Raw genomic sequence first — 26910 nt, forward strand, 5'->3', positions numbered from 1 at the left:
CATCTCCCGTGTCCTGAGGAGCCCAGACCTGGCCCCAACACTCCAGATGTGAGCAGAGGGGCAGGATCACCCCAGACCCTGGCAACGCTCTTCCTCATGGATCTCTTGGCCTCCTGGATCTCTTGGTCTCCAGCATCCCGTTGGCCTCTTGACCCCCAGGACACACTGCTGGTCACGGACACCTTGGTTTCCACCAGGCCCTGCTTCCCATAAAAAGGCCATAAAAAGGAGCTGTCTTCTGGCCCTGTATAAAATCCCATGTCCTTAGGAAATCCTGGGCAGACTTTGTTCAGCAAGACTATTGATAGTGAGGTACCACAAAGTTAAGGTATTTATATTTTTTATATATATATATTTTATATATATTTATAAATATAAATATATTTATTTATATATATAAATAAATATACATATTATATATAAATATACATTATATTTATTTTTATATATATAATAATATATTATATATATTATATATATAAAATAATATATTATATTTATTTTTATATATAAAAATAAATATACATTTTATATATATTTTTATATATATCTATATAGAAATATATTTATTTTTATATATATAAATAAATATACATATAATATATATATACATTATATTTATTTTTATATATAAAATAATATATTATATATTATATATAATATATTATATTTATATATATACATTATATATAAATATATATGTTATATATTTTTATATAAATATATATTATATATTTTTCTATAAAATATTTTTATATAAAAATATTATATATAAATATATGTAATATTTATATATTTATATTATATATATTTATATATTATGTTATATTTATATATAATATGTATAGTATGTATTTTAAATATAGAAATATATAACATAAATATATATAGTATATATAATATATTATATATTTTTATATATTTATACAATTATGCAATTAATTCACATATACTAATATATAATGTATATTACATATTATATAGTGTAATTGCTCATTATGTATTATTTATATTCTATATAAACAATAATATATAGTATATCTAATTTTTATATAGAATTAATTTATATTTTTTATATTTTTATATATAGATATATGTCTAATGCCACTGCAGCATTTACTCCTAATGTCTCTCCCTGCTGCCCTTCCAAACTCCTGTGCAAGATGAACAAAAAAACCAGTTTATAATTCCTCAAGGTTTTACCCAAATCCTATCTCACCGCATTTCCTCTTATCCCACATATCCCATCGCTCCAGAAACCCTTCTTTATCCGGAGAAAAAGCCTTTTATCCCTCTCTGTGATCATCAATTTGCTTACAACGTTCAAAACAGAAGGCTGGAAGCATTCCCAAAAATCCTTTGTGCATTAAATTTGCCTACCAGAGACTTTTCCTGGGATAAGCAAGAGGGAACATCCCTCCTTAGCTTGGTTTTCCTCCTGGTATATTGTGCCTTGCAGGGAAGGTGGTGGATCCTGCCTCTGGAATTAGATGATTTCCAAGGAAAATATTTTATTCCACTGGACATAATAACCTTTTTTTATTGCTCTTTTGAAGGGGCTCAGAATTCCCTGAGGTGGAATTCCTTTGAGGGCAGGAAAATGGGAGGGAAAGGGGATGTTGTGGCTGAGTGGAAACCACGGAGCGGGAGGAAGGCACGTGTGGGATGAGGTGCTGAGGGGCACAGCTGGGAATGGGATCTGGGAAGGGTTTTCATTAGGGAATTAATGAATTATTAATGACTGGACCCGTCTGGAACTTTCCCTGGGATAACTGTGGCTGATCCTGGTTGTTCATCTGCCGGAAAGGTGCGAAGGAGAAGCTGGTGGAAGGTGTAGGAACCTCTCCAGGTGCAGGAGCAGAGTTAAATAAAAAGATGGAGCGGCTTCTGTTGGGAAGAGGGAGGCTGGAACAGAGGGGGCTGGATCTGTGCAAGCTCCAAACTCCAGCCAGGAAGTGGAGAGGACAATTCCAGGTCAGGAACCAGATGGAGACACCCCTCTGCACACGGGTTGCCCTAAAAAATGTGCAGTTTTTCCCCCAGAGTTGGGGAATGTGTCCCTATTTTCCAAAGTCAGGAAAATTGAAATTAAGGCCCATCTGAAGCTGTGCCCGGGCCACAGTGTTTGATTTTGAGGAGTGATTTAGTTGGAATTCAACCTGTGGAATAATCTGAAGCTCCGCTTTGGCTTTTTTTACAGGGTAGGATTAAGGTGGTGGGGGGAAGGAAAACATCTTCCAAAGGTTTTCTTTCCATCAGGTTGGAATCCTGGCCTGGTGTTGATGCTCAGTAGCCCACTTGGGCTTTCTGGGATCATGTTTTGTGGAGATGAAAAGAGATAAAGGAGTTTTATATCCTGTTTCTCCTGCTGTTTAATTGGAGAAGATTCCTCATAAAACAGCTGCACCTGGGTTTGTGTGATCAAACCTATTCCTGCTACCAAGAGAGTCTCCAGGCATCATATAAATTCTCTATATTTTGTTTTATTTATTTATTTATATTTGTATTTTAGTATGGTTAATTTATTTATTTTATTTATTGCATTTTATATATCATTTCTTTAGGAGGTTTTATCTCATTTCTTTAAGACCAAGTTCCTTTGAGCTTCCCCTTCATCCTGTGGGTTTGGATGGGGCTCTGGGCAACCCGATCTGGTGGAAGATGTCCCTGCCTGTGGCAAAAGGGGTGGATTAAAAGGTCCTTTCCAACCTTTCCAATCTGTGATCCCAGGAATTAGAATCACGGAACATTAAAGCTGAAAAACACCTCCAAATATTCATCATTACTGGGTTCGAACACCTCAAGATAAAATTCTTTGGGATCGATGTGGTTTTCTGGTGATGAATTAAGACCCAGACAGAAATGAAATAAAAAAAATAAAAGGAGAGAGAAAAGCCCAGCACCAGATCAGTGTAATTCAAAAGCCTGCAGGCACTACAACAGTACAAATATCAAATTAAGGAATAACAAAGTGCAGAACAGTGGTGCTGAGCTTCAGGCTGAGAACAGGGTTGATAAGCAGGGAGTTTAACACCAAGGAAAAAAAAAACCCTCTGGGGCTTCAACTGGTTGTGGAGCACCAGGAAAGAAATCAGCATTTTTGTTGTTGTTGTTTACCTCAGAAATTTAGGAAGAGACAGGGAGAGAAGAAAAAGATGCTTCAAGGAGCCCTCCTGGAAAAAGACCAAGCGTTGCAAAGTTACACAGATTAACTGATTTAATTAGGCTGGATCATGACACTGCTCTGTGGCTTTAGGAACAGACTGTAAAATATATTAGGAACAGACTATAAAATATATAAACTATAAAATATATATAAAATATATATAGTGCAGTCTGGGTGTTGCATATTCTTGGTCAGAAAGAGCTTTGCAAAACATAGAGTTTCCTCATCTGCTTTTTCCTCTCTTTTTGACTGATTGAAAAATGTGTGTGTTGTGGTTGGAAATACTCAAGCAGAGACAAAAACGAGGCAAAAATCCTCATTTCTGTGAGGTATAAATTATTGAGGAGCCAGTAAATTATTAGGAGCAAAACAAGCTGTGAACCACCCAGTAAAAAAACTGATGGAGAAAATAGGATTTTACTATCCAAGGGATTTGTTCTGCCTCGTGGAGGGTCTGTGTTGATGTCCATCCACATATTAGTGAGTGTTTGGGGTGGAAAGTGTTTCCTTCCTTCTTGGTGACCTACCAGGGATGAATTCACTGGAATTCCAGCTTTTTTGGGGAGTGTGCTGATCAATTTTGGAAGCAAAGTTTCCTCATCTTCTTTTTCCTCTCTTTTTACTGATAATAAGTCTCTGTAATGTGGCTGGAAATACTCAAGCAGAGATAAAAACAAGGCAAAAATCCTCATTCCTATGGTTTATAAATTAGGAGCAAATCACAACAAGCTGTGAACCACCCAGTAAAAAAACTGAAGATGAAACTGTTGGAGAAAATGGGATTTTATTGCCCAAGGGGTTTGTTCTCCTTTGTGGAGGATCTGTGTTGATGTCCATCCAAATCTTAGTGAGTTTTTGGGGTGGGAGGTCTTTTTCCTTCAGGCTCTTGGTGACCTACCAGGGATTCTGAATTCCCTGGAGTTCATTCCACAGCGAAGACAACTTTTTTTTGGGAATTTGCTGATCTATTTTGAAGCATCATCTCCCTCTTCTCAAACACAGTGATGGTTGTGCTGAAAACCCTGGATTTGGGGAGAGCAGGTGAGCTGGAAGTTGGGCAGTTGTAGGTACTTCCAAGCCTTGGTCTAAAGACAAACCTCGTCTTGACTCCAGGGATTTGTGGAAGAATCATCCAGAGAAATCCAGGGGTTCATGGAAAAATAATCCAGAGGAATTAGAGGTGGGTTTTGAAAAGGGTTGGGTTTTTTTTCTGGAATAAACCACTTCCAGTTAATCACGGCTTGTCTTTGTGAGGAAACTGTTGAGGGATTTTGGGGTGGTTGGAGACCCTTTTTGGTGAAGCTCTAAGAGTACCTTGGAGGAAGGTTTGTAGAATCCTTTTTCAGGCTTGTTTGACTGGCAGAGGGAAAACACTGGGAAAATCTAAGTTCTCCATGCATGGACTTTGTGTGTGCAGGCCTGGAGGGATGAGGGATGGAAGAGCAGGACATTCCACTTCCACATAAGGAAGTTCCACCTGAACATGAGGAAGAACATCTTCCCTGTGCAGTGACCCAGCACTGGAACCAATTTCCCAGAGGGGGTTTGGAGTCTCCCTCCCTAGGGATATTCCAGAGCTATGTGGACACAATCCTGTGCCAAGTGCTCTGGGATGACCCCGAGGCTGGAGCAGTGACCCTCCCAACCTGACCCATCCTGGGATTCTGTGAACATAAGGAAACACTTCTTTCCTGTGAGGGTGTCAAACACCTGGAGCAGGTTGTCCAGAGAGGTTGTGGAGTCTCCATCCTTGAAGATTCCCAAAACCCAACTGGACATGATCTTAGGCAGCCTCCTGTGGCTGAACTGGATGAACCTCAGCCCTTCCTTGATATCGCTTGGCATCTCCCAGAATGAGATAAAAGGTTAGTGATGACAAATCTGGCTTTTATATTTCAATAATTTAGGGAAACAGGAACTTTCCTTTATAATCCTGAAAGCTGGGACTGTCAAAAAGTTTTTGTGTCTTGTTTTTCCCATGTGATAAAAAAACAGAGTGATGGAACGACTCAGGGAATTCCACAGCCAGTGAAATCATTCCTGGTGTGCTTTTTGGGGGTCTCTGTCTTTCACAGCCTGTTTTGCTGCTCCTGGACCCAAAATTGCTTCATATAATCACTGTGCAAAAAACATCCACAAAGCAAAGCCCACGTTGCCAAGACAGAGCAAAATGACTTTGTTCTGCGTTTTGTTATGTAGGCATATTTGTTTAATTAAATTCCTCGCTAATTAGAGCTGTATGTACTCGTGTTAATTATTATTTGCTTAACACAATCAGCAGTGTAATTCTTTGCTGAGGAGCCTGCCCACTTTCCAGTTAAACTAAATTACTGATTCTGGGGGCTCTTTCTGAAAGAATAGTCGCTCTGTTTTCGTCAAATGAGAGGTTACATTTTTCAGTGGGAATGAAATTCAATTTGGATGAACTAAAACTTACCCTGATGTATTGTATTTTTAATTGGTGGTTAAGCAAAGAAAGAAGGAACTGGTTTGAATTTGTGCCTCAGCACGAGGATGGATATTTTTTCTGACTGGATTACAAAACTGGATGGGTCTGTTATTTATCACCCAGCGAGACCTTTTTCTTTGACGAAGAAAAAGTCCATTTGTCTGCAGGTTTTGGAAGGAAGCCGCTTTCTCATGCCAGAAAAAAATGTAACCCAGTGGAACTTCTGACCTTTTACCAAGCTCTTAATTACTTTTTAAAAATGCAGAGTGCTGCAAACCTATTACACCACCAGAGACCTGTCGGGGGTTTAATTCTGTGCCCGTCAGCTCTGATTTTGGTGGGTGAATTGCTGTTTAATCCCTAAAATAGCAAAGGAAGTGATAACATAAATATCTTAAATCATGTTCCAGGAGGGAATTAATAACCCAAGTATTGTCCCTGAGAGGAACTGATGCTGCACAACACGAGGAGGGTTTGTGTGGGTACAAACACCCACGTCCATATGGATCATCCCCCTCTCTGTCTGGGGAATTCTCTGCTCTGCCTTTGCAGCTTTGACTTCTGCAGGTTGTCACTTATTTGAGCTGCTGATCCAAACTGCAAAATCTGGTATTTGGGGATGGAGGAACCACAGTGGGTGTGTTTGAGTTGGGAATCTCAGGAAAGCGGGAAGGAAGAGTCAGCAGCAGATGGAGGAGGCAATTCTCCTGAAGGGAAATATAAACATGAGCAGGATTATGGAGGGAGATGGAGAGGATTTGTCCTCATCCCAGGAAGGGGCAGGAAGGTTTCTTTGCATTTTGCAAGGGGAAAAGTGCCCTGGAATGAGAACTTTTATGGTGGGGGAGCAGAATATTCATGAGCAGGGAGATGTCTTTGTAATCCCTGCCATGAAATGGGAAATGCCATGAAATGCAAACACCCCTGGAGTTTGCACAGGAATATCCATCCTCCTTCAATCTCCACCATTTGTAGTTAGTTTTGACTTTGCCACAAAATCAACAGGAAGATTTTATTTAAGAAGACAAAAGTTGAGAACTTGGCTCACATCTAATCGTAGCATTTTAATCTTTTATTTGAATTCTCCTCTGTCACTGAGACACCTTGGGAACAGAGTGGTAAAACCTGCAAGAATTGCAAAGTGTTTCCATGCCATGTCCTTAAATGCTTTGCTGAGCAGTGATATAGTTTTTCTTCCAAAATGCCTCTTTCTTGTTAATAATGGACTGGGAAACAAGCTTTTTACAGCAGTGAGTGATTTACTCCTCCACAGAGAATGAAGGGCACAAGTCCACTGGTAGATATTGTAATTGAAAAATCACAGGGAAAAAAAAATACCAAAAAAACAAAAAGAAAATTGAAGAATCACAGGAGAAAATGTAGAGAAGTGGAAGAATAAATAATATTAATGAGAACTGCTGGAAATGCCTCTGAGTGGGAATTTCAGGAATCATTTCCAATCATAAGGCAGTTCCTTTGCCTTCCCACATGAGGAGCATCTCAGGGATATGAACTCAGTTCCCCAAGAGCAGCATCAGAGGTTGATGTGCTGGAAGGCAGGAGGGCTCTGCAGAGGGCCCTGGCCAGGCTGGATCCATGGGCTGATTGCAAGGGGCTGAGGTTCCCCAAGGCCAAGGGCCGGGTCCTGCCCTTGGGCCACAAGAAGCCCCTGCAGCTGCAGGCTGGGCCAGAGGGGCTGGAGAGCAGCCAGGCAGGAAGGGAGCTGGGAGCTGGGCTGGGCAGGGAGCTGAAGAGGAGCCCGAGGGTGGCCAGGGGGGCAAGAGGGCCAAGGGCTGCTGGGCTGGCTGAGGAAGAGTGTGGCAGCAGGAGCAGGGCAGGGCTTGTGCCCCTGGGCTGGGCGCTGGGGAGGCCACCCCTGGAGTGCTGTGTCCAGCTCTGGGCCCTGAGCTCAGGAAGGCCCTGGAGGGGCTGGAGCAGGGGCAGAGAAGAGCAGCCAGGCTGGGGAAGGGACTGGAGCACAAGTGCTGGGAGGAGAGGCTGAGGGAGCTGGGGGGGCTCAGCCTGGAGAGGAGGAGGCTCAGGGGAGACCTCCTCACTCTCTGCAACTCCCTGCCAGGAGGGGGGAGCCGGGGGGGTTGGGCTCTTTTCCCAGGCAGGGATCAGCAAGACAAGAGGGCTCAGTCTCAAGTTGTGCCAGGGGAGGTTTAGGTTGGACATCAGGAAGAATTTCTTTGCAGAGAGGGTGCTCAGCCCTTGGAATGGGCTGCCCAGGGAAGTGGGGGATTCTTCATCCCTGGAAGTGTTAAAGGACAGACTGGATGTGGCATCAGTGCCATGGGCTGGGAACCACGGCGGGGTTGGATCAAGGGTTGGACTGGATGATCTCAGAGGTCCCTTCCAACCCGGCTGATTCTGAGATTCTGTGATTTTATGTTTCTATGACTCTATGAATTCCAGGGCAGGTGGGAACCAGGTCAGAGCTTCTCACAGGGATCACAAGTGTCTACACCAGTAGAATGAACTGCTGAACACGACATCACAGAATCATGGAATGGTTTGGGTTGGAAAGGACCACAAAGATCATCCAATTCCACCCCCTGCTGGGGGCAGGGATACTTTCCACTATCCCAGGTTGCTCCAAGCCGCATCCAACCTGGCTTTTGACACTTCTAGGGATCCAGGGGCAGCCACAGCTTCTCTGGGCAACCTGTGCCAGGGCCTCCCCACCTTGTGAGTGAATAATTAACTGTGTCCCTTCCCTTTTACCCTCCTAAATTCACGCCAGTCTCCATGAGACTTATCTTATTTTGGGTGACTTTATCCAGCAAAGGGGTGGATGTCACCTGGAATTCCATGGAGAGCTTTCCCTCCAGCTCCTCCGCTGTGCTCCCCCACGCATGTAACGCTGGCAGAAACAGAGCTGGGTTAATTGGTGCTGGCTCTAATTAATACAAATAAGCGAGAAATAAGGTCTGACTGTGCAGGCTCTGCAGCAGGACTAAACTCCACACGAGTTGTCGTGGCTGGTTAGATATAATTGTTTCATCAGTCACCTCGTGGTTGTGCAGACAGCTCCTGCTTTCATGTCCTGTTTGGGCTCTAATCCTTCTCCTTGAGGCTGCCTGCAGCAAGGGGGAAGAAATGCTTGAATTCCATCGTTTATTCCAAATCCTGAGCGCCGAAGAGGAGGGTTTGGAAGTTGGAGGCGGAGTAAGGGATGTTTGGTAAGATAACAGAATTCATTCGTGGGGATTTTTAATATTCTGGAGCTAAATTAGACGGCAGATCCAGCGCAGGCCCGGGGCTCTGACACGTGTTTGCTAATGACAGTTAATTGGGGGCTGTCTGCAGCAATCATGGGCTGTCAGTCCTAATACACAGCCGGGAAAGGGAAGGACAGAGGAGCTCCCTCCCCCCTCCCGGCCCTAATTGAAATCGGAATTAGCTGGGAATGTCTGAGGTGGTGGTTTGGATTGGGGATACTGATGCCTTAAAGTGGGAGCAATAATTCCCTGGGCTGGTTTTGAGCGTTAAGAGGCAAAAAGCCTTTAAGAATATTTTGCACACTGAGTTGCCTGAGCTTGACAACTTTATCCTCTCATCTAATTACAATATTTAATTCTAACTGAGATATTTTGGCATCCCCTCATCTGCTCCACCCACTTCCAAAACCGTCCCTCCCACAGCACCACCCTGACACACCTCCCGAATTTGACTGGGAGCTCCCAAAAATACCCTCTCTTCATCTTCTCTTTCTCATCTCCTCTGACCCTTTATCACCCTCTCTGGATTTTCCATGAATTTCCAGGGGGTTGAATATCCAGGGTTCCTCCTGGACACTTTGTGTGAGGAGTCACTGTGAGAACTCAATGCCCCAAAGTGGGAGCAATAATTCCCTGGGCTGGTTTTGAGCGTTAAGAGGCAAAAAGCCTTTAAGAATATTTTGCACACTGAGTTGCCTGAGCTTGATAACTTTGTCCTCTCATCTAATTACAATATTGAATTCTAACTGAAATATTTTAGCATCACCTCATCTGCTCCAGCCACTTCCAAACCCATCCCTCCCGCAGCACCAAGTGCTGAGAAGTCGGTTTTAAGTTTTTCAGGAGAGAAGAATTATTCGTGTGACCACTTCTTGTTCAGAGGGTGGAACACTGGAAGGAAGCATCTTTATTTTTTCCTGAGGGTGCCTTTTCTTCCATGACTTCAACCATCCTTCTTTCTCATCAGCTCCATTTTGAGATCCTCACTTCTTTAAGGTGATGGGAAAAGGAGGTGAAAGGAGAGAGGAACAGGAGGGATAAAATATGAGGAACGTTATTATTATTTTTTAATTAACTTTTCTTGCTTTGTTCAGACACAAATTCAGTGCATATAGGGAGTGAGGAGGATATTTTTGGATTTGAGATCCAGTTGTCAGTCCATTTTTAATGCTGAGTTCATCTTCTGTTGATATAAATCCATTAGCTTTCCATATTCCATACTGGGATCCTAAGGTAGGGATGATTTAAGTGGTTAAAGAAACACAGAAGGTTTTCTTTTCTGTTGCTTTAATTAAAACCTCTGACCAAATCCAGGGTTTTTTTTTCCTTTAGGAAGCTGAGAAGTCCTCCAGGGGTCGGGAACTCACAGTTTAGGCTGATTTCCTTACCTGGATCTTAAATTTTTGCGGTTATTTTTTTCTTTATCAGCTCTGCGTGTCCTCAAATTTTATCTAGTTCTGCTAAATACTGTTAAGCACTTTTGGAATTTGCTTCTCCCAGCACTGTTCTCTTGCTTTATATATCCTGTATTTTGTATTTTATCTCCTCATTCCCCTTCTCAGGGGTCCAACATCACATTCCATGAATATCTCCACCGGTTTCTCTTTAATACTCTCCCTGAAAACTGCACTGCTTTTAAAGATAAGCTGATCTTTAGCTGCTTAGGCAGAGCCTATCTCAAATAATGTGCATTTGTGATGTGAAAAAAAAATATTTATAAATCAGTGGATTCCTAGAATTGGCAGAATCTTGGGTTTATTTAACGTTTTCCACAGGCCCATCTGCTGTTGCACTTTTGCTGCTCTTGCTATCAGTGCAATTATGATTTTATTGATAAGTGTCTGGGTGTGAAAATATATATATATATATAAAGAGAGAACTGAGAAGAGACTAATCTTAAGGTATTATTTCACTGGGGCTGGGTGCTGCATGCTGATGTTAAAGGGGAAAAATCCAAGGAGAACTGAGCTTGGATTCCTCTTCCCACTTGCCTTCTGTCTGAGCAACCCTAAATTCTCTAATTCAATGACATCACAGAGGCTTAAATTCATCCTCTGGAAAAGTCAGAAGGGAAAACATCCCATTAAAAGGAAGGGACCCTTAAAAATCGTCCAGTTCCACTCCAGCAGATCCTCCCAGGACACTCCGTGGTGGCTCAGCCGCAAAGCACAAAATTTCAGCCCCTTCCCAACTCCACTGCCAACATCTGGAGGACTTCTGGACTCTTTCCTGTGTCCTCTGAGCCTAAAGGAGTCTCCATCATCTGCCAACAGCCCTGGCTCACTGGGGAGGTCCCAGATGATTGGAAGTTGGGGAATGTCACACTGATCAACTAAAAGGGCCGGAAGGAGGACCTGGGAAACTCCAGGCCTGTCAGCCTGACCTCAGTGCCTGGCAAGGTTCTGGAGCAGATCATCCTGAGTGCAGTCCCACAGCACCTACAGGATGGACAAGGGATCAGACCCAGCTAGCATGGATTTAGGAAGGGCAGGTCCTGTCTGACCAACTGATCTCCTTTTATGACCAGCTGACCCATCTGGTGGGTGAGGGGAAGGTGTGGATGTATCTGCCTGGACTTCAGCAAAGCCTTGGACACCGTCTCCCATGGGACACTCCTGGAAAAGGCTTGGCCAGGGGCACTCTGGGCTGGGTGAGGAACTGGCTGAGGGCCGAGAGAGTGGTGGGGATGGAGCTGCATCCAGCTGGGATCCATCCCCAGGGGTGTCCCCAGGGATCAGTGCTGGGCCCAGTCCTGTTTAATGTCTTTATTGATGATTTAGATGAGGGGATGGAGGGAACCATCAGCACATTCCAGGTGACCCCAAGCTGGGGGAGTGTTGATGTGCTGGAAGGCAGGAGGGCTCTGCAGAGGGCCCTGGCCAGGCTGGATCCATGGGCTGATTGCAAGGGGCTGAGGTTCCCCAAGGCCAAGGTCCGGGTCCTGCCCTTGGGCCACAAGAAGCCCCTGCAGCTGCAGGCTGGGCCAGAGGGGCTGGAGAGCAGCCAGGCAGGAAGGGAGCTGGGAGTTGGGCTGGGCAGGGAGCTGAAGAGGAGCCCGAGTGTGGCCAGGGGGGCAAGAGGGCCAAGGGCTGCTGGGCTGGCTGAGGAAGAGTGTGGCAGCAGGAGCAGGGCAGGGCTTGTGCCCCTGGGCTGGGCGCTGGGGAGGCCACCCCTGGAGTGCTGTGTCCAGCTCTGGGCCCTGAGCTCAGGAAGGCCCTGGAGGGGCTGGAGCAGGGGCAGAGAAGAGCAGCCAGGCTGGGGAAGGGACTGGAGCCCAAGTGCTGGGAGGAGAGGCTGAGGGAGCTGGGGGGGCTCAGCCTGGAGAGGAGGAGGCTCAGGGGAGACCTCCTCACTCTCTGCAACTCCCTGACAGGAGGGGGGAGCCGGGGGGGGTTGGGATCTTTTCCCAGGCAACCATCAGCAAGACAAGAGGGCTCGGTCTTCAGCTGGGCCAGGGGAGGTTTAGGTTGGACATCAGGAAGAATTTCTTTGCAGAGAGGGTGCTCAGCCATTGGAATGGGCTGCCCAGGGAAGTGGGGGATTCTCCATCCCTGGTGGTGCTTAAGGACAGACTGGATGTGGCATCAGTGCCATGGGCTGGGAACCACGGCGGGGTTGGATCAAGGGTTGGACTGGATGATCTTGGGGGGCTTTTCCAATCTGGTTGATTCCATAATTCTGTGAAAATCACTGGAAGCCAAAGCCCGGCTCTATTTTCACTTATATTGCAGCCCAGGATTATTTCCCCTGACTGGACACACCCACTGACTCAAACTGGGCTGAAAGTCGCTGTGGGAAACTAACGGAGACACAAAAGTTATCTAAACTGGAATAATTTGGGACAGAACTGTTTACCCCCGGAGGGGAAGGAAAGCAGCTCTTCAGAAGGATTAATTTGTGAGACCCACGACTGCAAAAAAATACATTTGATTTTTCAAACGTGGCATGGGCTGGATCATTGATGGCAGAAAAAAAGGCACATAAAAATAGAAGTACAAATCACTCATTGTCCTTTTACCACTTTATTCTCTTATTCATGTTTGCACTTTTCAAATGCTTGAACAAGAAAACAGGAGAAGACTCTCCAGACTTTTATGCCCGAAGTCTGACTGGTCAGACCACACCAACAGTGTCTGAACTGGGATTTTAAAGAGTGATTTGCAAGGTCTTTTATAGCTGTATTTTTTTTCTTAAGGCTTCCTGAGTGTTCAACCAAAATAGAGTGTAAAATTCATAAATATGCCACTTTAATAGAAATCTATTCTGAAAAGCAAGTGGAGAACCAGCAGGTGATGAAGGGGCAGCTGGTATTCCGTGCCATTCATAAAATCATGGAATGCTTTGGGCTGGAAGGGACCTTAAAGATCATCTCATTCCAACAGCCTGCCATGGGCAGAGACACCTTCCACTAGCCCAGGTTGCTCCAAGCCCTATCCAGCCTCGAACACTAAAATCAATATATTCTAAAAATGTATTTCTTTACAAGAAAGAAAAAAAAAAAGGAGCATAATAACAAATCTGGCGTAGAAATAAATTATTCCCAGCATTCAAGCACTGTTAGTTAGAGGACAGAGATGAAAAGCTGAGGCCTGAAAAATGATGTCACGGAGTCTGGCTGAGTTAGGACAGGCATTTAGGAGCCTGATTCCTGGTGCAGGTTTTGCAATGCAGGACAATAAAAATTCATGGCAAAAATCCAAAATAAAACTGCTGCAGCATCCGTCATATCCATGAAGCTGCACTGTACACATATTTTTTCCTATTTTAGGTAATGAAAAGGAATTGGGAGTTGTAAGAAGAGAATGTGAGGAACCCGAGCACAATTTACAGTGCTGGTGGCCACAAAGGAAGGGGGTTTTATGTCAGAAAAAAAATACTCATGTTTTCTGAGATTGCTGCTGAATATCTTCGTGGTTCTCAGGATTTATTCCAGCTTTCCAAGCTCTGAGGTGTGTCATGCCCTGGAGGAACAGAAACACGAACACGAGGCTTTATTTGCAGGGAGAATCCAGGTTGGAAAAACACCCACATTTGTTGCTGTGAGAATCATCCTGGGAAGCCAAAAAATGTGGGGGGTTTGCCATCCCTCCAGAAAGGCTCTGCCCTTGTCTTTGTGGGATTGTGACTGGATTAGGAAGAACTCCTTGCCGGGGTTTGATGGACAGTTGTGAGTTAATCAGGCCAACAGGTTTCCTTGGGGTGTGTCCCTTTGGAAAACAGGAAGGTTTGGAGTGTGACAGCACAGCCCATCAGCGAACAGGGAGCTGGGAAGAGGAGCTGCCATCCCATTTCAGCAGGAGTGGTGCTGGCTGGCAGGGCAGGGTGGGATCACCAGGGATGAAAGCCTGTTAAATCAGCCCATCTGTCACAGAGCCTTAATTAGTGTGATTCCTGTGGAGTTCCCCCATCCTTGATGTAATTACAGACATGGTTTAGAGGAGGTTCCTCTTTCAATACATAACAACCACCTGAGAGCCCCTTGCAGGGCCTGAAGGGGCTCCAGGAGAGCTGGAGAGGGACTGGGGACAAGACCTGGAGGGACAGGACACAGGGAATGGCTTCCCAGTGCCAGAGGGCAGGGTTAGGTGGGATATTGGGAAGGAATTCCTGCTGGGAGGGTGGGGAGGGACTGGAATGGATTTCCCAGAGAAACTGTGCCTGCCCCTGGATCCCTGGAAGTGTCCAAGGCCAGGTTGGAGCAACCTGGGCTAGTGGAAGGTGTCCCTTCCTTCCCCCTTCCAGGGTGTGGAACTGGATGATTTTTAAGGTCTCTTCCCACTCAAACCATTCCATGATGACTCTGCAGTAGAATCCCAGGAGACCTCACAGGGAAGCACAGCCCCCATGACCACAGGCCGTGGAAAATGATGTAACCTGTTGTTTTCCAAGCACTGATTTGTGGCAAGGGGAGAACAAGGGGCAGAGTCACCATGAGCAGCACCAGGCACTTTGTGCCCAACTCTGTGGGATGGAAAGGCCCTACAACCTCAGGAATGTCTTCCTGACCTCTTCCAGCCTGGACTGTGAGCTTGTTAAGGAGTGTTTGTGGTCAGTGTGGCGCAGTCAGGGCTGTCCTGTGCCTGTGTGTGAAGATCATTTTCCCTCACGCTAAAACACGGTCCTTTGATGTGATGCTCTGTAATGAGGACTCAGAGTCTGGTCTTCCAGCCCCATTTTATACAATGTCTACCTTTGATACGATCTCATGTTTATAGGGCTGCTCCTAATGGACCCCAGATCATCTGTGCAATGCAATTATGGGATAATAAACCTGACACGCACGTGAACATCAAAATGACTTTTGCCAGGGGCGGGAAATGCAGCCCTTGGATGTTTGGGCTGTGTTTTACAGCAGTTCCACTCTCTTTATTTTAAACTAATGAATTCAGTGTGGTTTGGAAGGATCACTCTGTGGACAAAAAGCTTCAGCTGTCAGGAATTCCTCATTTCAGGCCTGAAGAGCAGGGGTTGGGAGAAAAAAAAAGAAAGTCAGACACAAATGGAACTACTCAGGGAACGAGTTAAATGAGTTTGGTTTGGAAGAATGTAACTCCTGGTGTGGGAAACTGTTGAAGCCTTCTAAGAAAATGTCCTCACTCTTTTGAGAAGAGGAATGAGATCCTTCATGGAGGCACAGCATCCAATTTGTCCAGATTTGCTGCCTCCAGGAGCACGGAGTTGTTGCAAATCCCTTTTCCTCATTAGCCTGGCCCAGCCCCTGGATGCCAAATGAGGTGGGTGATCCCAGGCAGCTCAGACAACCTACTTTTCATCCCTGTTGACTCTGGAGGCTCTTCCTGTTTCCCCCAAACACACTCTGCAAACATCCCTCCTTGTAAAACCGGCCGGCCCACTGAGCCTTCCCTCAAACCCTTCCCAGAAACAGTGGTGGCTCCTGAAATCCTGGGGGTATTTCCCTGCTGGAAATATCTCCAAGGGCAGGTGGGAAACTTCCCATTGTTTCTTTTTGTGAAGCTCTGGCTCTGTAGCCAAGGTGTGAGCTAATTAATGACCAGAGCCTGGTTCTTTGATCACTGTTTCTTGCCTTTCTAAATACCAATATTAGCGGGCCCAAATTAAACTCAGCTTTTCTGCCCACTTACTAATGAATGTGATTAGATTGGGACTAATAAGTGTAGCTTAAGGCCACCTGGCTTGATTTGTAATCAATAATTTGAGATCCCCCTGTGCTGGGAGTTGGGGAGGTTCCCTCTGGAATGCTGGGGGTGGTTCTGGGCCCCTCAGACAGGAGAGACTTGGAGGGGCTGGAGCGTGTGCAGGGAAGGGAAGGGAGCTGGGAAGGGGTTGGAGAATTCCTGAGGAAGCTGGGGGGGCTCATCCTGGAGCAAAGGAGGCTCAGGGGGGACCTTCTGGCTCTGCAAGTCCCTGACAGGAGGGGGGAGCTGGGGGGGGTCAGGCTCTGCTCCCAGGGAACAAGGGCCAGGAGGAGAGGACATGGCCTCCAGCTGTTCCAGGGGAGGGTCAGGTTGGATATTGGGAAAATTCCTTCCTGGAAAGGGCTGTCCAGCCCTGGCACAGCTGCCCAGGGCAGGGATGGAGTCGCCATCCCTGGAGGGATTTCAAATCCCTGTGGATGTGGCACTTGGGGACATGGGTCAGTGGTGGCCTTGGCAGGGCTGGGGGAACAATTGGACTTGATCTTTGAGGTGTTTTCCAGCCTCAGGGATTCTGTGATTGTCCCATCCAGGTTCTCAAGTCGGGCAATAAGGTGGATGAAAAGGATTTGGGATCCATGTTCTTCTACTCCATCCAGTGTTTCTCAGGGTCATATCTTCGACAGCTTTGGGTACAGGACCAAAACAGGGAAGGAAGGGTTACAGGATGGACCTGGTGTTGACTTGCATAGAGGGGCTTTAAGCTCTGCCACAGGTTCCTAAAGTGTCTGATTTCCTGCTGCTAAATGCAAGTGGTCTGGGCCTGTGGAGAGAGCAGGGCTGTCCATGGAACTCTGCTTCCCAAATCCTTCAGGGACACAGGTCTGTGGAATGTTGCCATCCTAAAAACAGTGGTTCAGCTGGTCCTCCTGCCCTTTTTGTCCACGTTGGGTGACAGAAAATCCAACTGCTGCAGAGAGGAACAGCCGGAATCACTTCAGTGCTGGTGCCACAGGCTCGAGGTGCCTGAGTTGGGTGTCCCCAGCAGGACACCTGAACGTGGTCCTGCGTGCTCCTGGAGGCAGTGGCTCCACCAATCCCTGGGATCCAGGCCATCCCCAGACAGATGGAGTTACATATTCTTAGTCTGGGGCTTTTTATTTGGGCTTTTTCTTTACCCCAGTGTGTTCCCCCTCTGCACTCCAGAGACTGGTGAATCTGTGGGATGATAATGAAGGATTGTGCTACCTGCCCACTTATTTCCTGGAGTGTCAGCACACAGCAAACGTAAATAACTGGACTGACAGACACAGAGACTGGGGTTAGGCTGTTTGCTGCCTGACTGGGAGGAGCACAGAGGTGCAGCCAAGCTAACCTGGGAGCACCTGTCATCAGCTCACACCCCAAATCCCGGGGCTTGGAAACCACTGGTTTCTCCAAGTTGTTCCTCCAAAGCCATCCTTGCCTTCCTATTACGAATCATTAGAATGCAGTCTAATAAAACCCCGTTTGCATAAAGCTGGGGCCCATTTGTAAAGCTGTCACTGCAGCCACTCTGTTAGCACAGAGCCATTTGAAAGATTTATTGTTGGCATATGTTGCTTTTTACGGGGGCCGGGCTGAGAGCTGGGGGGGTTGGAGCAGGAAGATTTAAAAAAAATCATATGAATAATAAGCCCATTTTTTTACGAAGCTGTTGTGCTCAGGAGCAAATGTGAAGTCGTGGGGGGTATCATTACATTGCAGTGCTGGTCAACAAACTGAGTGTAATAGGACATTAAAGGAAAATGGGATTTAATAATAGGACCAGCTGAAGTTGGTGAGCTTCCTATTTGTGTAACAGGATGAGTTTACATGATGGTTCTTTTAACATCGTTGTCGATGCCTGAGTGTTTTACAGGCATTTAATGGAACCCCCCCGAATTTTCCGTGCAATGGGCAGGGATTCACTTAGAATTTCAATGCTTTAAAAGTACATTGGTTAAAAGTTTTTAAATTATAATGCTTTTTGAGCGAGGCTGGGTGTGTTTTCTGCCTTCCACGGTACCTTGCAAAATAGGAGAGAAATGGTGTAGCACGGTGGGAAATGAAGCTTTTGCAGCAACCTGGGGGCAGAATAAGTGGTGGGATCCTACAAGTTTGGCTTCATCCCATGGGCAGAACGTGCCTTGAAGTGTTCCACGTGCCCTGGGTTCACATAAAATATCTCAGAACTTCTCCAGAGACAGGGATTGATTGGCTGTGGTCGGCGCTTTTATCTCCGGTAGGATTGGATTTAAATCGCGGATGGATCCACAGAGGGTAATTTAGGTCGCCGGTCATTTTGGGTTATTATCATCATCACGAAGCAATCTTGGCACTTTGAGGCAGCTGATAGGCTTGGCTTGACGTTGGTCTAATTTTGGGCTAGAAACTTAAAGGTTTTAGGGATGGGGAGAGGAGGGATTCGGTGGCGCGGCTTCGGAAGAGCAAAGAGGTGGCTGGAAGAGGAGCCGTGTTTGCTCAGTTCTGTGTAAATCAAGGCACATAAAATCATCAATGTGTTTTCTTTTCAGTGCCAGAGGATGAAGTGGTAGCTCAGCAAAACAGTGTTTGAGGCTGCAGGTGAAGCCTACTGGGCTGCACATCACAGCTCTGCTCTCCCCAGCCGCTGGAGGAGCAGCATTTTGCATTTTCCTCTTCCCTGGATGTTCACAGTTGGGGGTTTTTGGTGATGATCCCGTCCCCTTTTGCGGTTTTGAACATCTCTTGCCTCTGCAAACGTTCATTTCTCGTTGCAGCAGTGGGGGAACTCGGTCTCTGTGTTCCTGAACGACCCCAAAAAGGTCCTCAACGAATTGGGAAGAGACAAAACCGTTCGCCCACCGTTTTCCTGCTTCCAAGGTTCACGTTGTGAAGAACCTGTGACTGCTCTGAAGGATGAAAAGGAGGTTCAGGGCACATGGGGAATGAAGCTGCTTTATATTTGTTCTCAGAATGAACTCAGAGGCCTTGTAGTGTAGTTTGGAGTCTGTAGGGGGTGAGCAGAATGAAAGTGGAACTCGGCTCTCAAAAGCCTCCGCATAGATCGGGCTCACAGGAGGCTTTTCCACACTGGTGGATTTAATTCCATGGGCTCAGACGCACAGAGAGGGTTTTTTTGGGGTGAAAACCCGCAGTGGAGGGGCTTTAGGGTCTGAACAAAGCTCGAGTTTTATGGGGTTTGATCTAAAATACAGAGGTGTGGAGCCAATTGAATTGTAGGGGATGAGAGGCCAACCCCAATCCCAGGATGGTTTGGGTTGGAAGGGACCTTAAAATCATCCAGGGCCAATCCCAGGGACACCTTCCACTAGCCCAGGTTGCTCCAACCCGGCTTTGGACACTTCCAGGGATCCAGAGGCAGCCACAGCTTCTCTGGGCAACCTGTGCCAGGGCCTCCCCACCCTCCCAGCCAGCAATTCCTTCCCAATATCCCATCTAAATCTACCCTCTTTCAACCTAAACCCATTTCTGAAGTTAATTAGTCCCATTCCAGTGGCCTGTACAATATATTTTCCAGACTGTGATCCTGGTGCCCCTTTCACCCCCTTCATTTCACAGCAGCGACTCCCAAGTTCTGCCCTTCTGGTCCTTTCGAAACTCCTTTTCTCCAAGAGGGTCCCAAAATTCCAGGCTGCTCCTCGTTCAGACCTGCCACCTTTGGAAAAAATCACTCCTGGCTACGGGCTGAGGTTTGGCAGCGGATGGAAACGCTGCTGATTCCTGAAATTTGCTGTTGGGAAGAGCGAGAGAGGAGAGGAGGAAGACCATGAGATCCAACCACGCCAGAAGCTTCCTTGGGTGGTCTCGTGCTGATATTTGGGAATCACGTGGGAGGAATCTGATCTACAGGGCGTGAGATGCACTTTTATATATGTTAGGAACCCCCAGATTCCATTAATTCTGGCTTTACATCTCGTGGTCCAAATATGAGCCAATATTCCCCTCTGGAGACACCAGAAGAAACTGCACCTGAGACACTTCCTTTATGTCCCGTGGCCTTCAGGTGACAGGTGAGCATTAAAGGAGGGATGTTTTTAGCACCAGCTGATGGCTAAATTATAATTTAATTTTTTTTCAGAGGGTCTGTGGTGTTTGCAGCACCTCAGAGACAACAAAACACTGATTTTTACATCATTTCTTCCCTCAGTCTCATGGCTGAGCAGCTGCAACACAGGAATCGATGCCTTAAAAACCTTAATATTTGAGTGAAAAATGCCCCAAATTTGGGGTTTTCTGCTAACAGCAGTCATTTTCCTATAGATACTGCCTTCCTGCATGTTTTCTGGGCTATATAATATTTCAAAACAGCAGAAAACAAATGCTTTTTCTCTGAGATTTGCTGATTTTTTTTGGTCTGGTTTTGCTAAGATTTAAAAGTGAAATGTCCACTGAGTCTCCCAGACCCGTTTACACTGGGTTTTTTTGGTGATAATTATAATTTTAATCACATTTTGGGTCACTTAGAGAGATGATCTCAAACCTTTCTTCCTCCTTTTGGGCTGACTTTGTATAGCATCAGCTCTACTGACTTGCATTTGACCACAACATTTATCAGCATCAATCCTGGGGTACCAAAATAATTCTCTGTAGTCCAGTTTTTATGCAAAATAAGGTGGGTTTTGTTACTTTAGTACCTATTTGATGGTTCTTCAGTAACAAGCAAGTGATTTTTTTTTAATGTCTTTAATTGTGTTTTATTGTATTCAGCACATGGGTAATGGTCAGGATCTTTTTGGAGCATCTCTAGGTCTCACTTTGACAGAGGAGAGAGGAGTCCTAGGATGGACCAGGCTGTGGAATGGATGGAAATTAGGGTTTTATTCCAGTTAGATCATTATTTGAACTGAATATAACAAAATATACTCAGTTTGGTTGCACACTGTTGGTGGAGAAGCCTCTTTGCTTGCCCACATTCTCATGAGGGTGGGAAATTTGGAATCAGAGTTGTCCCTTTGGAGCAAATCCAGAGGAGGCCCCGGAGCTGCTCCAAGAGCTGGAGCTCCTGTGCTCTGGAGCCAGGCTGGGAGAGCTGGGAATGTTCCCCTGGAGAAGAGAAGGCTCCAGGGAGAGCTGAGAGCCCCTGGCAGGGCCTAAAGGGGCTCCAGGAGAGCTGGAGAGGGACTGGAGACAAGGCAGGGAGGGACAGGACACAGGGAATGGCTTCCCAGTGCCAGAGGGCAGGGATAGATGGGATATTGGGAAGGAATTTCTGTCTGGGAGGGTGGGGAGGGGCTGGAATGGATTTCCCAGAGAAGCTGTGGCTGCCCCTGGATCCCTGGAAGTGTCCAAGGCCGGGTTGGAGCAACCTGGGCTAGTGGAAAGTGTCAAGATTGGAACCAGATGATCTTTGTGTTCCCTCCCAACCCAAACCATTCCATGATTCTCTGATTCTGTTGAACCTCTCCCCAAATTCCCACTGTTGAGGTGGGAAAGCTTTCTAGATGGAAAATGGACAATGTGGGATCTTCCACGTGTCTCTCTCCCTTCCAGAACCTGTAGCCTCAGGTATTTTATCCCTGATTTCCTTGAGTCCCAACAACCAGTTTGGAATTTTTCCATTCTGGCAGTAACCAGGATCCATTTCAAAGGATTTCTGATGCTTCCTTAATATTTCTTTCCTCACCAAAAGGTCACTTGGTTGTTTTATGCCTAAGACAGAGGGAAGGGAACCCTTCAGGATCACACAAAACTGAAATGTAAATTTGGGCCGAACATCAGAAAAAAAAGTTCCCTTAATAAGGCTTTGGAATATTCTTTTTTATTTTATTTTCCTGTCATTCACTCGTTGGAAGAGGGAATTTCAGATAAAATTATCATCATCATTAAGGAGAGGGAGTGGTTGATGTCCTGCACCTTCAGCGACACGTCTTCAGTGCCTTTTAATGATGTTTTAGAAGGCATCTGATAACGAGGAGACAGAAGAAAGCAAGACTTGGAGGTTTCTAAATCAATCCATTCAGCTTTTCTTTTTTTTTTTTTTTTTAAGGTTTTATGCTTTTTATTCCCCACTTCCAGCCTAGGTAAGACAGTCCTCACAGCCAATTAAGTTGTGAGTTGGAATGAATTAAATTTTCTGCAATGATGGGCTTGTTTGGGGTTTTTTTTCCCCCCTTTTTTCATCCAAATGACTGTCATTTACCCAAAGACACTTCATTTTCCTGGAATTGTCTGAGGAGAATGCTTAATTGCAGCCACAAATCACCTCCAATGCTTTTCTAGGAGGAGAAAACAAGTTCAAAATGGTGCCTCCTTTTGGAAAATGCAGGTTCTGAATTCAGGATAAGATGCAGATTTCCATATTTTTATATTTTTTCCCCCCCTGGCTGCTCTTTTCAAGAATTCCTCCCTCATGTGACATCTCTGTGTCCTTCACAGTGGTGCCATTCCTGGAGGCTTTTTGAGGATTCCAGGTGATTCCCAGGGTTATCTCCAGCAACCATGATCCAAAATCTTCCTCTGCAAGGGATATTTGTGCATTTTTCGGGTGTGACAGATTTGGTGGTTCTGAAAACAGGCTGGGAGAGCTGGGAATGTTCCCCTGGAGAAGAGAAGGCTCCAGGGAGAGCTGAGAGCCCCTTGCATGGAGCTCAAGAAGTTTCCTGGAGGTTGAGGCACAGTTTTTAGGAGGGATCTGAAATGGGGATTAATGCCAGGTACAAACAAAAAGCCCCGATTACACCTTTTTTTAGCACTGACCTTTCCTATATCTTTGCACAGGCAATTTAGTCTGAGGTCCAGGAAACCCTTGGAAGCACCCTCAGGCTCTTGTGGGATGAGGAGCTGCTGCAGTTCAGCACTTCTGAGCTCTCAGAGTTGATGCCTGCTCATTCTCCCTCTGAAAGTTTTTTATTTTTGCGTGGTTTAGCCGTTTTTAAGCGTGTATTGGATTTTAAAAAGCGTTCAAAAGCTTTTCCTTCACTCCACTGAATGATTCTCCTTTCCAAATCCAACCCCTTGTGCCTCTCCTTCCCCAGCTTGAAATGGTAAAATTCACATTTTTTTCTGTGGGTTTTCTGTGTCACAAGCACTGTGTAAATAAACTCAGGAAGAAAGAGTGGCAAATTCATTGGCAGTCGTGGTAAATTAATTTATTGTGTCCATCAAGCTTGGCATTGTTCCCTGAAGGACATGAGTGGTTGTCACTCCACGTGGTGCCATCAGGTCTGTGATTTCAGGGATCCAGATTCCAGGATTCAGCTCTGCTCTCTTCCCAGGTGACTCCACTGCTTCCCTGTTTTATATTGAGGAACATATTTATATTTATACTTCATTTATATATGACAATTCCCATTCTCGATCTGTGAAATCCTGGGAATAAAGCTGCCAGAACTTTGTGTTCCCTTCTCTTTGGAGAAACCATCTTCCAGCTGAGCTGCAGGTGGATCCCCCCGTGGAATCAAATGTCATTCCAGACTGTTGGAGTCACCAGGGCAGAGGATTTAGGGAGCAAAGGGCTCGGATTTGAAGGAAATCATGCCATGAAAACTGGCAGGAGCTCCTCAGTCAGGGCTCTGAGGGGAAGCTGCCTCCTCTGGAGCATGGGAAGGGGAGGGAGAAAATCACGGACAATTAAGGAAATCTCCTTGAAATATCTGGGGAAATGGTCCCCAAGTGCCACATCCATGTGGTTTTTAGCACCTTCAGGGACTGTGACTCCACCACTTCACCTTCCACTGAAGGAATTTTTCCTGCTATCCAACCTAAACCTCCCCTGGCACAACTTTGGGCAGCGAGTCTCGATCCGTCCTGGCTCCCAACGCTCAATCCCTAATTATTTTGATGCATAAAACTTAAAAAGGAAGGTTATTTCTTTGCCTCAGATGCAGTTGAAGAAACTAAAGAGGTAATTTCTGGAAGTGTTAAGCAGATGGCACCGCAGAAATCGAGAGGTTTTTGCGGGAGATGGCAAACATTTGGTGTTAAAATATTCCTGGGATCGTCTGTGTGAGCGGGAATGGGATCCTTGGATGAAACAATGGAGGATGATAAAAATACACCATAATACAGACATGCATAATGCAGCTTGAGAACAGGATAATCCATATGCATTGCTTTTTTTTTCCCCCCATGTGATTTCCAGCTGGAATGTTCTGTTGTTCAGTTTAGAGATGAGGAACCCGCCTGTGGGAATGGAGTGACCAACCCCGGGAGGAAATTTGCCTTTTCCAAGGGATTCCTGGCATCCTAAATTGTTTCTTTGGGGGTTTTAATTTTAGAAAAACATCATTCCAGTAGGTGTCAAACAGAGCAGTCCATGGTTTTTGAAGAAATAATCACAAATGGTGCCTGGGGTGTGGATTTTCCCTTGTTTTATCTGTTCTCCTCCAGCAGTTGAGTCACGTTTTTTGAACAAATCATCGCAAATTGTGCTCGGGATGTTGATTTTCCCTCATTTTATCTGTTCTCCTCCAGCAGTTGAGTCTTTGTCTCACCTTGTGGGCTTTTTTTCCTCATGTTGGCACGGCCCACAGTCATTCCCTCCCAGCTGGTGCTTGGATTTGAGGTGCAGGAGTGGCGGAGGCCCCGCTGACACGTTTAAAGCCCCTCCGTGGTTTAGTCACCATTCACCGTTCCCCTTCTCTTTTCCAGGTTTATCCAGGAGATCGAGTTTGCCATGGAGCTTGGCCCAGCCAAGCAGTGCCCCCTCAGGGAGTTCCTCACCATGTACATCAAGAACATCTTCCTCAACCAGGTCCTGGCTGAGATCAACAAGGAGATCGAAGGCGTCACCAAGGCGTCGGACCCGCTCAAGATCTTGGCCAACGCGGACACCATGAAGGTCCTGGGGGTGCAGAGGCCTCTGCTGCAGGTAAGGGCTGAGGGACCTGTCAGCACATCCCTGACTGGCCATGTCTAGCCAGGACCTGGCTCTGTGTCCACTGAGGAGGACGTGGAGCTGCTGGAGAGAGTCCAGAGGAGACCACGGAGCTGCTCCAAGGGCTGGATTCCCTCTGCTCTGGAGCCAGGCTGGGAGAGCTGGGAATGTTCCCCTGGAGAAGAGAAGGCTCCAGGGAGAGCTGAGAGCCCCTTGCAGGGCCTGAAGGGGCTCCAGGAGAGCTGGAGAGGGACTGGAGACAAGGCCTGGAGGGACAGGACACAGGGAATGGCTTCCCAGTGCCAGAGGGCAGGGTTAGGTGGGATATTGGGAAGGAATTCCTGGCTGGGAGGGCAGGGAGAGGCTGGAATGGATTTCCCAGAGAAGCTGTGGCTACCCCTGGATCCCTGGAAGTGTCCAAGGGCAGGTTGGAGCAACCTGGGCTAGTGAAAGGTGCCCCTGCCCATGGCAGAGGTGGAACTGGAGGTTTTTAAGGTCCCTTCCCACTCAAGAAATCCTGGGATTCCATGATTCTGGAGCCAGGCTGGGAGAGCTGGGAGGGTTCACCTGGAGAAGAGAAGGCTGCAGGGAGACCTGAGAGCCCCTTGCAGGGCCTAAAGGGGCTCCAGGAGAGCTGGAGAGGGACTGGGGACAAGGGATGGAGGGATAGGTCAATGGGAAATCACTTCCCACTGCCCAGGACAGGTGGGATATTGGGGAGAAAGATTTCCATGTTCCTCCCTTAGAAGTTCTGGGGACTCCTGCCAGTCACAGAGCTGTGTAATGGGACTAAACACACATTCCCAGCTCCCAGGAGGGGCAGAGGTGGGATCTGCTGCCTCCTGAGTGCGGGGTGTTGGTGGCTGATGTGACACCGGGGCAGCTCCGGGGCTCCCTCCCATACGAGGAATGGGAGGGGTCTGGCTCTGAGGGTCAAGGATTTATACAAGAAGTGTCTTTTGAAACAGCTTTTTTGGGCTCTGGTGTGGAGCAGTGCTAACAGCAACAACCACAGTTCTCATCCCAGCTCCAGACATAACAGGACAGTGTGGAATCCCACCCCAGAATTCGGGATTTTACGTGTTGCCTGGAACTGAAACGAAAGAAGTGACTCTTGCTGTTGTTTGTTTCAAGCTCTTTTAACCCTTAATTATTATTATTTAGTAATATCAATATTAATTATTATTATTATAATCCTTAATTATTCCCTCTGATCTGTAAAGTCATCTCTTCAGGCATGGATAAAACCTGCAGAGTTCTAAGGAAGCAGCTCACAGCTCCCAAGGTTTATCTGATCACTTTTAAGGTTTATCCCAGTTTATAACTGTAAAAAACAGGTATCTTATAACTACATAGAATAATAGTAATAACTGTTCTTGCTGTTATTATTTTTGGGAGTTTCCAGGATTTTTCATGGATTAATAGTCACTAAATCTGTGACCTGTCTGGGCACAGCAGGTTTGGGATGGACCGTGGAAGTTGTAAACCTCAGAAATTTGTTCGGGATCCTTAATGCCATAATATGGATTCTGGCCTCATTTGTAGCCAGGAAAATGTATCCTATAATCTCAATATATATCCTTAAAGTTCATTAGGGGTTGAAGAGTGAGAATGGCTTGGAATTTTCTCCTCCAGTTCCTAGAATTTGTTCCTCGTGGTGGACGGAGATCGCTTTGAACTGGAATTATTTTTGGTCACAACAAGCAAGTTCTGCTTGTTCCCCACATTGCAGAAGGGTAATTTTGTGAAAGAGAAGAAAAAAATGCTGCCTCTTTGCACCAAATCATCCCAAATAGCTCCCTACACTAATTTTGTGGAGGCAAGAATTAAAAAGGCTGTTTCTGCAGTGACAGAAGGAGCCTGAAATCTTTGGCCTCGTCACCCCCTGGGTGGGATGGAAGTGTGGGGAGCAGGGAGTGAGGGAACCTGGCACTTCTCTCCCGGCTTTTCCCTGCCTTGTGTCATTCCTGGAGGGGTTTGTGGTTCAACCATCCCACTCTTTGCTATCCTGAGGATCTTTCTGAAGCTCCTCCAGCCCGGAGCCGCCGCTGTGATTTGAACACGACTCGAGAATTTATCAGCCCCCGCTGCACAGGCTGATAAAGCTGCTTGGGGAT

General features: G+C 46.2%; 1 protein-coding gene across 1 annotated transcript in view; it reads left to right on the forward strand.

Annotated features, from left to right (window-relative positions):
- Nucleotides 1–26910, forward strand: part of LOC127462241 (exocyst complex component 4) — a 148739-nt gene that overhangs the window by 46340 nt on the left and 75489 nt on the right. The window contains exon 3 of the mRNA XM_051770695.1: nucleotides 24568–24787. Coding sequence (XP_051626655.1) covers nucleotides 24568–24787 — 220 coding nt within the window. The remainder of the gene's footprint in view (nucleotides 1–24567; nucleotides 24788–26910) is intronic.

This window comes from Manacus candei, unplaced genomic scaffold (genome assembly GCF_025592945.1).
Source record: "Manacus candei isolate 608988 ecotype Guabito, Panama unplaced genomic scaffold, ASM2559294v1 h1tg000123l, whole genome shotgun sequence".
Lineage (NCBI taxonomy): Eukaryota > Metazoa > Chordata > Aves > Passeriformes > Pipridae > Manacus > Manacus candei.